Source organism: Octopus sinensis, unplaced genomic scaffold (assembly GCF_006345805.1).
Source record: "Octopus sinensis unplaced genomic scaffold, ASM634580v1 Contig18751, whole genome shotgun sequence".
Taxonomy (NCBI): Eukaryota; Metazoa; Mollusca; class Cephalopoda; order Octopoda; family Octopodidae; genus Octopus; species Octopus sinensis.
The window spans coordinates 61,266-72,721 of record NW_021835998.1 but is presented as its reverse complement, the minus strand read 5'-3'; the positions used below and the strand labels follow the sequence as shown (position 1 = coordinate 72,721).

The following is an 11,456-nucleotide window of genomic DNA, read 5'->3' as shown; positions in this document are numbered from 1 at the left end:
CCCGCTATCTGTTCCCACTTCGGAGTTGTTTCCTTCATCGGCGGAAACTACAGAATCTCGCCGTCTCTTCACCGATTTCCGTCCTTCGTCAAATGAGTTACCTGAGGTAGACATATTTTCGAAGCCAAATTTGTGTTCTACTATCATGCTTTCCATTGTTTTTTTCAAACCAACAGTCTGGATGTATGCTTGCACACTTTCTTTGATTTTAAGAAGGTCCATATATTTTCTGAAGAATGTAGAGACTATCCCATCTCACGTGAGGACAATCGGTACAATCTTTACCTTAGCCTTGTGAATTAATTGTAATTCACTGGCTAGAATGTCGTATTTATGCATTTTTTCCACTTCCACCGATTTCAAATTATCTATCGAGGTAACACCCACTTCAATGATCCATATCAAATTTTCCTTCTTGTCATACAGGAATATATCAGGCTTGTTATATTGTATTTTTAGTTCAGTTGGAATTGTAGTATCGACCCGAATTTCCGCAGAGCTATTCGACATTATACTTTGCACGGAGTGGTTTTTCAGTCTCTTGGACTTCTTCATTCCAAATCTCCGACACAAGTGCATGTGAACACACCTCACAATCTCGTTATGCCTTCTGGTATAATCTGAATTTAGCATTCTACTGCATCGCGTCGCAAGATGGTCCACGGTTTTAGGCGAGGATTTACAATGTGGGCATTTTTCATCAGAGTTTCTGAAAAAGACGTTTCTGTCTTGAAGAAAAGAGAGCATTGCCTCAGATTTAGGAGATATATTCCCTTTCTTTAGCCATGTTGAAGATGTTGGGATATCAAAAGTATTATTCTCAAGCGACTCAAATAGCTTCGAATGCAACCTTTTCTTTTTAATACTAAGCAACAGTGACTCTATCTGCAAGTCACGTAGTGATTTAGCAATCTCATCGAGTGTGGTTGTTCCATATTTACAATGCAGGAATTCTGTGATTGTGGCCATATGGGTTTTCCTTTTCTGTTCGGCCCACAAAATTGCTGCTTTTCTCAAGGAGATTAACTTTCGCCTTTCCAAATTGGTTTTGAAGTCCAACAGCATTTTTTCCGCCTTAAAGGCAACTGATACAAGTCCCCTTCCAAGTGTATCTCTTGGCAGATACAGTCTTTCTTTACAGGCTGGCTTCATGTGAATTTTCAAATCAGCCAACAGCTTTCTGACAAACTTGTCCATTTCTTCGAAACAAGATGGTTCCAGATTGAGTAGACCGATATAATAGTTAATCAGCGATAGAGCATGCTCATTAATTGCTCTAAATAGATTGACTGCATTTAGTTTAGTTTCCGATAGTCTTCCAATACGCTTTTGCATTTCTTCTTTAATATTTTTGAGTACATCCTCTTTAAGAACATTACTGCATCTGTCTTCTAGCACCCCCAGATAGCGATAGCTATCTAGTCCATCCATTAATGTAGCTTCATTCCTCAACAAATAACAATTTGTCGCTGATTTCTCAAAATTCTTCTCCAAACCAGCCAGTTTAAAGTAAATGTTCACATCCTCCATCATGCGTGCCAGTGTCTCTTCCTTCTGAGCAAAAAGCTTCAAATCATCGATGAATAGAAAATGATTGGTAGAAAAGGTTAAGGACTTGTCTTCACCAGTATTGATTGACATACTCGGATATTTTAAAGATAAAATCCTGCTTAATGGATCCAAGACCAATACAAATAACTGTGGTGACAGTGAGTCACCTTGGAGTATACCACGATCAATATTAACTGTTCCAAGCAGCTCTTTTCCTAATCTTAACGACACTCTCCAGTTAGGAATTATTGACATCATAAATTTCGTTATCCATTTAGGTAGTCCTGAGTTTTCCAAAACTTCAAAAAGAAATTCGTGACTCACTGAGTCAAAAGCTTTCTTTACGTCGATCCATGCACATAATAATTTGTTTCCATAAACTTCATTAACGCGTCTATTTAGAAGCGCTAATTCCTTTGCTCCTTGGCAATGGCGTTTAGATCCCAACTGGAACTCCGTTATCAGATCGTAAGTATCAGCATATACAGCGATTTTTTCGTTCACACATTTTGTGACCAATTTATATAAGCACGGCATGCATGTAATTGGTCTAAGGTCCTTCGGATCAACAGAGTTTGCTTTCTTTGGGATTAAAAATGTAATTCCAGTGTAAAACCATCCTTGTGGTTGACTGACACCATTAATAATATTTCTGATCTCTTGGAAAAGAAATTTGTGAAGAGAGTCCAGCTTTTTGATAAAGAAATTGTACACAGCATCACATCCCGGAGCCTTCCAATTAGGAAGGTACTCAATTAAGTTTGATATAAACTCGTCGCTAACGTCAGGTGCATTATCTTCCACTCCAGTTACTCTTTTGTTCACTCCAAGGCCCAAATCAGTTTTATCCCTTTTCTTCCAAACATCACCCCAAAACTTGAGACACTCAGACGAGTCAAAACCAGCAATTTGTTTGTTATCAGAATTGGGATTCAGCTTTCTGTAGAACGATCTTCTGTTCAACTCGAAGTTTCTATTATCTATTCCATATTGCCTTCTTGAATCTGAAACTGATAACTTTTTGTTTAGAATTTTGATTTGATCATTTATTGTAGACGATATTCTCTCAAACTCCCCCCTTTTAGACTTCTTATAATTGTAGGAGCAGAGAATGTCTACTGCTTTCTTCCGTTCCTCATCTTTAGTGGTGGACATAAAATGCTTTGATATTAACCGATCATTCTCCATCAAAGATTCAATTTTATTTTGGATTTTTTGTTTCCAATTCGACTTGAATGTCAATTTACTTGATATCTGTTGATATACACATTGTGCTGAGTATATCAAAGACGAAATATCCTCAATACTTGCAGGAATGTTATTCGACGTGTATTCAATTAGGGCTTTATTAATCATTTCAATCACTTCATGATTTACATGCTGAGATTGAATCTTTCTTGTTTGCTTCCTTTCTTCGATTGGTATTGATTTATTTTGATCAATTTGAATTAATAATTCTTCAAAAATTTTGTTGTACAGTGTCAAATCAGGTAATTTTCTATTCATATTATGTCCAGTTTTGGTGATTTCATTATTTCCGCGGAAAGTAGTAGCAAGTTTTTTCAATTCGAATATCGATTTTTTCTTACCAAATTTAGAATTAAAATAGCTGGCCATAAGTGGCCACCCTCCCCTAGGTACTCGCTTGAGACGATCTTTGACATAGTTCAAAAGAGATGACATCCACTCTCCTGGGTTGGACGAATCAATAGACTCACAAATAGCTTTTAAGGATAACAAAGTTGACGAGACAGCTCGTCTAAAACCTTTTTAATAATAAAATGGCCTGATTCATTAAAAAAATAAAAAAAAAATTAGGAGGTCGGATTATATTCTGTGAATACCTCGATGAGAATAATTTGTCCAGAGAGAGCAAAACCAACCATCCGTAAATCGTTAGACAAAAATGATTTATTATAACTGTTCATAGAATAAATCTCTCATAGAAAAAAATTTTCAGACTATTGCTCAATGAAAACTTGATAATTTCTCAATCATTGAAGAACTAAATTATAATAACTTGATGCAATTTCTCTTACAGATTACAGTGACTAATCTTCCAAATTTTTGAATTTAACATTTACTTCTCCCGTGACATTAAGTTCCCCATTAAATAAAAAATTCGTATGAGAAATAAATATTCTCACATTATGTGGAGTACTAGCTGATGATAACATTCTAACAATAAAAATATCATTTCCAGTGGGAAAATGACTGATTTTATCAATGTTTGTTCCCATATGAAATTTTTGAGATGTAATCGGAGACCAATAGGAGGCCCAGTATTTGATAAAATTAATTTCGTCCCGAATAAGGTTTACTTCTGAATAATTTCCGACGTTAAGTACGGCGATATATTCTCCATTGATTTCTCTAATTTTTTGGTCTGTTTCTGACTGTACTATACGATACTGTCTATGCACATTCATTATTGTGGGAATAAACATGGAAAGCATTTCAACTAAAATAATTATTATTCAGCAACTACTTGTCAAAATTAATGAACTAATTATGTTAATTGTAAGAAACCAAGTCATTTTACGTCAAATTTAAAAATAGTGTGATTTTAGGTAATTCATTGAACACTAATTTGGAAATTTATTTCAGGAACAAACTATTTCTAATTTAAGGATTTTAGACAAAATTATATTAACCCCAAAGACCCTTCGTTAAACCAAAGTATCTTCCAGTAAATCTACGGAATATTTGCTCACTAGTAGTCTTCTAGAACTTTAGTTGTCCTTATCAATGGCTAGGCAACCAATTATAAAGTAAATTTAATAGCAAAAATATTAAAAAATATTTATTAAAAAGAATACATTAAATATTTTTAAGGAGAACATTCCACAACAGTTTTACCAAATTTACTAACAAGTTGTTCGTAAATTAAGAAAGTCATGATTGTCTGAGGGCCGAGTCTGACGAATGCCGGAGTAAACCCCTGTATTTACGTCACGTGAAAGGATACTTAACCTTAAAGAATCCACTAACCCCATCACGGCCCACGTCCTTAAAACATTCAAATAGAGACTTAAACATTAATAAATCTGCAATACTGAGTAATTAGAGTTCATCATTCGAGTCTTCATTACATCGATAGGTTGGCAGATTACCGTTGCCACTGCTCCCTACAATAATCCAAATGAACTACCGCCACGAAACTGCTAATAAAATGAAGGAGAGTATTGTCGTTAAAATATTTTGTTTTGAGAAGCATTTCCTTCACTTGTTCATAAATTGAGATTTGGCCAATTGTAATAAATAAACCGCGGGTTGAAGTCATGGTTACTCCATTAAATACCTTAAAAGTTCCTTCTTCTCTTAATACTCGAACTAGTCCATCAAAAACATGTTTGTAGCTAGGGATCTACAGTAATAAAATACTTTCGACGGTCTTTGACAGGAAGTCGCATGTCATTCTGCATTCGGACGTTGACCATATCTCCGGGATTGCCAACAATTCCGCCGACAAACCCAGAAAACCCGGCCAAGCATACTTTTTGATAAAATAGGAGTGGTTTATTGGTTTTTTGAGAAATTTTTTCTTTAAATGTTTCATAAATAGCGAATCGGGTGAGTGAATATGTTCCCTGTCTAAATAGTGAGGCGGATAGCCCGTTGTAGAGGCCCGATACATTGTTTTCACGTATTACATTTCCAAATAATTTTATCATTCCATTTCCAGATTTTTGTGTTTGGAGATGAACCAGTCAAATCAAAACAACAAAACAACTTTGATCAAATCAAGGGGGTGTGTGAAAAGGACTGCACCCATGCTTGCAAGTCCTCCAAAATAAAAATATCCAACTTTTTTTGTTTTAATGTCTCGACTCATAAACTGACCTAATATTAAAAATTAAAATTAAATAATTTCTGTACACGTAACAAATTGTATTAAAAGTTTCGGTAATTGTTTAAAAAATTATCAAAAATAATTATCAAATAAATAATTATTACTACATTATTTCAAAAAAAATTATTATTTTCGCTCAAACAGTTATCAAACTTTTTTGAATTCTTAATATTAATTGATTACTCATTATTTATCGGTCATCGATTAATGATAAAAAAGACACATTTATTAAAAATCTATATGCCTCTATATGTGCGTTGAAATTAAAATTTCTTTAATTTTTGCAAGTTAACTCAATATAAAATGGCAAATCAATTAGAAATTTATTAGTCAAAAATTAACATCAAAATATACTAACATAAAACCGTTTATTAAATCACAATGTTAATTAATTATTCTTTTAGCCGAAGCGAGGGTCAGCGGCCCGACGGATCGCCAATCTGTCTCCCTGAGAACGGCGATAGAAAACCGCTGGAAAAGCCAGTCCACCTCCTGATGATCGTGAGTGCGCATGGAAATTTAAGCCGCAAGCTTGCGGAGGAAGTTTTCCGTCTTCTGACCAAGAGCACCGACGTCTCCACCACAATCGGCAGCAAGAAAAACTTATCCGAAAGGCCGGAGTATTTTGTGTCTTCGGCCTTGCTGCGGATATAGTCTCAGGAGCGCATGAAGCTAGGTGTGAGGCAGAAAACGTCTCTCAGCAGGTCGCATCCCATACGAGTGCTTTTCCACCTTCAAAGGCGAAAAGGGTCATTCCGTTATGGCGTCTCCCGTCACTGCGGTCAAGCCCCGGTGGTTCGAGGACCGAAGGAAATCCCGCCGAGTCAAGAGCCCTCCGTATGACATCATTCATAGCCGAGTGCCTCGGAAATCGTTCGGCACTTCTCCTGCACGATAAACGATGCAGACCGAAAAAGTTAACAGAGCAGCCACAACGACACACATGCGGGACACATTGCCTTAGCCCAAGGCGCAGTAAGATTCCAATCCTTACCCATTCGTCATTGAGAAGGGTGCCAGATGAGGCGTTCGAAAATGAGCAAAGCCAAGCTCCACTAGCTGGGGATATAGCCGAAAGTAGGCAAGCGCGGCGATGTTGGTTAGACGATTCGAATAGCAGATTGAAAGTTTGCTTGCATCCTATTAGATCCCAGGGTCGTTGAGACATTTGATCCTCCGGTAGGTCAAGATCTTGTTCCCTCCAGGTTTTGCTGAATTGAGCCAAAATTCAGAAAAGGAGAGTAGAATTTCCATGACAAATGTGTTGCTCGAGGAGAGAGACGAAGGAAAAGCAGGGAAAGATAAATCGGAACATTAGCTAATGCTGAGACCGCCAAAGATTACCGAGAGGGTTGCCTATATCCAATTCCTATTGTCGAAGGGGGAATTGCATATGTTTTGAGTGCAATTACGGATAAGGTGGTCAATGGCAGAAAGCCTCTTTGATAAAGCAAAGCACGGAGAAGAGTATAGCAGATAAGTGAGGTTTTGGATTGAAAACCAATCTCGTAGAAGGAATAATGCTGAGTGTGAGTGCAATGTTCGAAAACAGCTTCGAGAAAGAATTTCTTATTGCGTAGGGCCACATCAATCGGGACTCCGATGATAGAAAAATGGTTAATGGAAGTATACAGATTGCACTCCCGGGATGAGATTAGGAAAAGAGCAGGCGCGTCTTCGAAGGTAGATTGCGAACACCCGAAATTAGAAATTTCGCATTTAGAGAAGTTTAAACTGAGGCCAACTTTCTCCAGGGGCGGAACAATTTTTATTATGTCCTGCAGAACGGTGTCCGGAAGACCTCCGAGAGTGGTGTCATAGAAGTACCAGAGATTAAGTGAGGAAAATACAAGTTTGGTCACCTCAGAAATTCCAAGACAGAAAAGGAGAGACCCCAAAGGGTCTCCCTGTTGAACTCCCGTAGCAGATGCGATAATATCGTATCTGAAAATAAGGGACGTGGTTGGCCGTATGATTGGAAAGTTAGGTCAAATAATGAAGGACAATCAGAGCAAGCCTCCGACACTCAGTCCCGTTGGATACTGTCAAATGCATTTCTGATGTCTAGTTTGATCAATGTTTCAACGTGGGGATTTCTTGCATGCATCTGAGAATGTGCGGATAGCATGAACTCCAGATTCGCATTCTCCAGGGAGGTCGACCCCGAGTTGGACTAGGATGAGTTTTGCAGCGATTGAGCGGATAATTTTCTTGCAAGGGATCATGGCTGCAAGCCAACGGAACAAAAAGCCGACCGTAATTGAACGGATTTAAACGAATTTTGCCAAAAGAGATGAGATTGGCTGAGAAGAGTATGTGACGAATAGCATCCGGCAGATTTCCTTAGAGTAGTTGATTTATCAGACAAGTAATTGATTTGAGCAGACGTGTACCGAGATCACCCACGGTGTGGGAAATTAGGTCCTTCAGATGTCCAGGGCGGAGTCCATCAACCCCTCCGCTGCTGCACGGAGGGAAAGAGTGGATTCCGATAGAAACATTTCCTCCGAAAAAATGAATGTTTTTCGAGTAAAGCCTCGAAGACTGGCCGGGACGGGTTGAGTTGTCCATTTTCAGACGGAATAACTCTGAGGGCTGCCCGAACTCCGCCCTCGCTAAGTTTTGAGTGGATTATTTTGCGTAAGCGGATTTGTTGAGCCTCTGGACGTTCATACTGGGGGCTTTGAGTCTGTTTTTATGATTTTGGTAATTGGGGCAGTATTCCCGAGCCATGAAAAAGTTGATGTTTTTCTTCATTCGAGTGGCTAAAGATGTCATATCCCAATCAAATTTCAGAGGGGCACCGAGAGCCCAGGGAGCAAACCTCAGAGGACGGATCCAGTCCTGTTCGTCCTTAGACAAGATCACAGCGTCATGACATGTTGAAAAAGCATCAGCCGCAGCGGCTCGTGCTGCCTTGGGGATCTTCACAGGGATGTTGCAAGATCTGCGCCTTTCCGATATGAGCTTCAGCATGGAAATAAGGTCTGACGGCATACTGGATTGCTTCGGTTTATGTCCAGGCATGAAAAACAGTTCCAGGAGGAAATACCAGACATTGCTCTCTTGGTCATTTTGACACTAGACATGTGGGAAGGATTTGAACAAGTTGCACAGTAAATCCAGCGTTTTCGACTGCCAAAGTTCATAGTACACAAAGCATAACTTCGAGCATTAAATAAATATAGATTGATTATCTTAATATTCTATTTCTTGCGTAAAAATTGACCACAAACTAATTTATTATAAAAAGTCGTTGAACACAGGCATTCTCAACCTTTTGTTGTTCATCGCCCCCTTTGAAATTTTATTGCCCTTTTGTCCACATCCAATTTAAAAATTTTTGTGCATTATCCCTGACTCCGCTTCTCGTCCTGGATCTGCCCATGCCGAATCTAGGAAAACTGCAAAATATGGCTCTTTGACCGATACATGCTGCTTCATTCCTCCGGCTTTCGAGATCAGTGGGATAATTGGACCCAAAGCCCTCAAACTCCTCTCAGAGATTGGTTTAATCATCTAGAGGAGGAGTCACGACAGGCGTTAAAAGAACTGGCTTTTTCAGCGGATATCGTTCGCGATATTACGTGGAAATTGCCTGTCCATCCGCTCGGCGACTCATCTAATTTAGTTAACTTCTCTAATAATTTTATTCGTTTAAAGAAAATATTTATCAATTAATTGGTTGTTTTTTTGATCGTCATGTGGTTCACCTTCTCGTGGAGACGATTGGATGCTGATTTCACATCAGCAACAAACAGAACCAATTTTTCCCCCTTGCCAACCAACCTGTCAACGGTTTGGTTGGTAGTGGCTACGGGACGAGCGCCAAGCTTACGTTCCCTGACTCTATAAATATATTCTTCATTATATTTCAATGCAATTATCTTTTGCAAATTAGACAATAAGGCTGTTTTGTATCCTCAGTACTTTGAATAAACCCATATTTTAAATATTCGCTTTTATAATGACGACTTTTCTTATTTGCACGAGAAGACATCTTAGATATCAAACAAGAATGTAAAAACAGCGTGGTATTTTGAATATAAAATTTAAGGATAAACACTATAGAAGAAATATTAATATCGCCCCCGGTTGAGAACACCTGGTTGAACAGACATTTATATTAAAAACAAAAGCTTTGACATTTTACAAACCAGTATGTCACCTTCACGTGGCGAAAGTTAGACGCTGTGTTTCTCACTGCGACTAAAAGACCCTTTATAGTCTCCCCATTGGATCCCTTGGATCTTCAGGCTGTCCTCGAAGTGGCGCTCAGTCTCTTCCATGAGTCACTTGCCCTCTCCGGCGATATTGAACCCAATCCGGGAGCTTCGAACTGCCTCACCATTCTACAAATAAACATAAATGAGATCTCCTGTAAACAAGATGAGATAATAGAATTCTGGTAATCTCCAACAGGCTCTTCGGCGATAATATAGAAGAGTGTGCAATTTGGTGCGCAGAGAGGCGGTTGATCTCTAACACAATGAAATGCGTTCACTGTAAAGTAAGACCTATATTCTCACAAATAGAGACGCTGTCGTTTATCTAAGTCAAGAAGAAACGTGGATAACGCAATTTGGTTATGTATTCCATGCAATACTTCTCGAAGTATAAGAACGAACAGCTGGTTTTGCAGTAAGTGATCCTTAAACTTATTTTAGGAAGTCATTTACCGTTAGCGAAAATTTTGATGCTTACGTATATATGGGCATTAATTAAATTACCAAGGAAATCTCATCTCGTACGAACTATATTTTAATTTTTAGAAGAGTCGATAGTGGAAATCGACGAGTGTAAATTTTTTAACAGAAAGTACCATTGAGGTCATTGGCGACCAGGCCATGGTATTGGGTGGAATGGACCGCCCTAACGGACTGAATGGAGGAGATCTCATCACCATCATCCGTGACAACATTCCTTTCACTAACACTACCAATTCCATACGTTCCACATTTCCCCCCGACGCCCACTTGGAGTTCGTCACAGTACTAATAACAATCAATAGCGTTGCCTACACACTCGTCAACCTGTATATTCCTCCTCCTACAAGTGGTTCGAAGGGCTACATTCCAGACCTCTCCTGGTTTTTACCATTGAAGAACACAATTCTGTGTGGAGACTTCAATGCAAAAACCCATTATGGTTTTGTGAAGGGAAACTGAATCAACGGGGGGAGTATGTCTCCGCGGGCTCGACCACCTTGTTGCCCTAAACGACTCACCCCAATACACACGTACTCCCTTGCGAACTAGAGATGCCAATTCCTTTCCTGACATCAGTTTTTGCTTCCCAGCATTGCCTCTCGGACATTCTGGTCGGTTGCTTACGACCTTCCTTCTGACCACAACCCCGTACTTTTGGAGATCAAAAAATACTTCCAAAGTCTTATTACGAAAAAGACATTTGTCAACTACAAACGCGGACTGGGGTCGAAATTCCAACAAGAAACAGATCAGTATCTCTCAAACTTCTCAGTCCTAAATTTTAAATCGATCGATGACGCAACAAAACACTTCAACAATTGCATAATCTCTGCAGACAGAAAATACATTCCCAAAGGATTCATCTGCGTGGCTAAACCACTTTTCACAAAGGAGATCATTGACCTCATAAAAGAGAGACTGGCAATAAAGAGGAATGGCGTCCGGGACTCCAACTCGGGCTCCAGATTATCAAGTATTAACGGGATAATCACTGACCACATTCTACAAAACAAAAGAGCCAGGTGGAATGAGTTTGTATCTAGACTGGATCATCGTACCGAGCCAAATAAATTTTGGAACGCATTGAAATCTATTTCTTCCGGACAGACCTTACACACTTCCACTCTGGGATAAATAAACGCCTCCGCTCGAAGTCATTTCGAGAACAAGCGGATGACATTATGTCCCACTACAGCTCTATCTGTCAGATCAACATGGACAGATCAAATCGTGTACATATATTGAATCCCCCTCCGTCACCAAACTTCTCTCCGATCAAGATAGACTGGATGGACATACGTGCTCTAATCTTGAATGCTAAGAATTTGCCGGCAAAATGCCCA

General features: G+C 39.0%; 2 protein-coding genes across 2 annotated transcripts; both read right to left on the bottom strand.

Annotated features, from left to right (window-relative positions):
• Positions 1-255: 255 nt before the first annotated feature.
• Positions 256-2,907, bottom strand: LOC115231718. Its single transcript, XM_029801674.1, has one exon. It carries the CDS (start codon positions 2,905-2,907, stop codon positions 256-258), a length of 2,652 nt encoding a protein of 883 aa, XP_029657534.1.
• Positions 2,908-4,613: 1,706 nt separating this feature from the next.
• LOC115231717 (mitochondrial dicarboxylate carrier-like) lies at positions 4,614-5,374 on the bottom strand. Its single transcript, XM_036500147.1, has 2 exons — positions 4,953-5,374; positions 4,614-4,918 (listed from the first exon to the last, which is right to left on the bottom strand). The coding sequence occupies exons 1-2, from the start codon at positions 5,223-5,225 to the stop codon at positions 4,661-4,663; spliced, it is 531 nt and encodes a 176-aa protein (XP_036356040.1). The 5' UTR covers positions 5,226-5,374; the 3' UTR covers positions 4,614-4,660.
• Positions 5,375-11,456: the final 6,082 nt, after the last annotated feature.

Coding starts and splice junctions, on each gene's coding strand:
- LOC115231718 (XM_029801674.1), bottom strand. CDS start 2,907: ATGATTAATAAAGCCCTAATTGAATACACGTCGAATAACATTCCTGCA.
- LOC115231717 (XM_036500147.1), bottom strand. CDS start 5,225: ATGATAAAATTATTTGGAAATGTAATACGTGAAAACAATGTATCGGGC. Junction 4,919..4,952: donor AGAATGACATGCGACTTCCT/GTCAAAGACCGT, acceptor TTATTACTGTAG/ATCCCTAGCTACAAACATGT.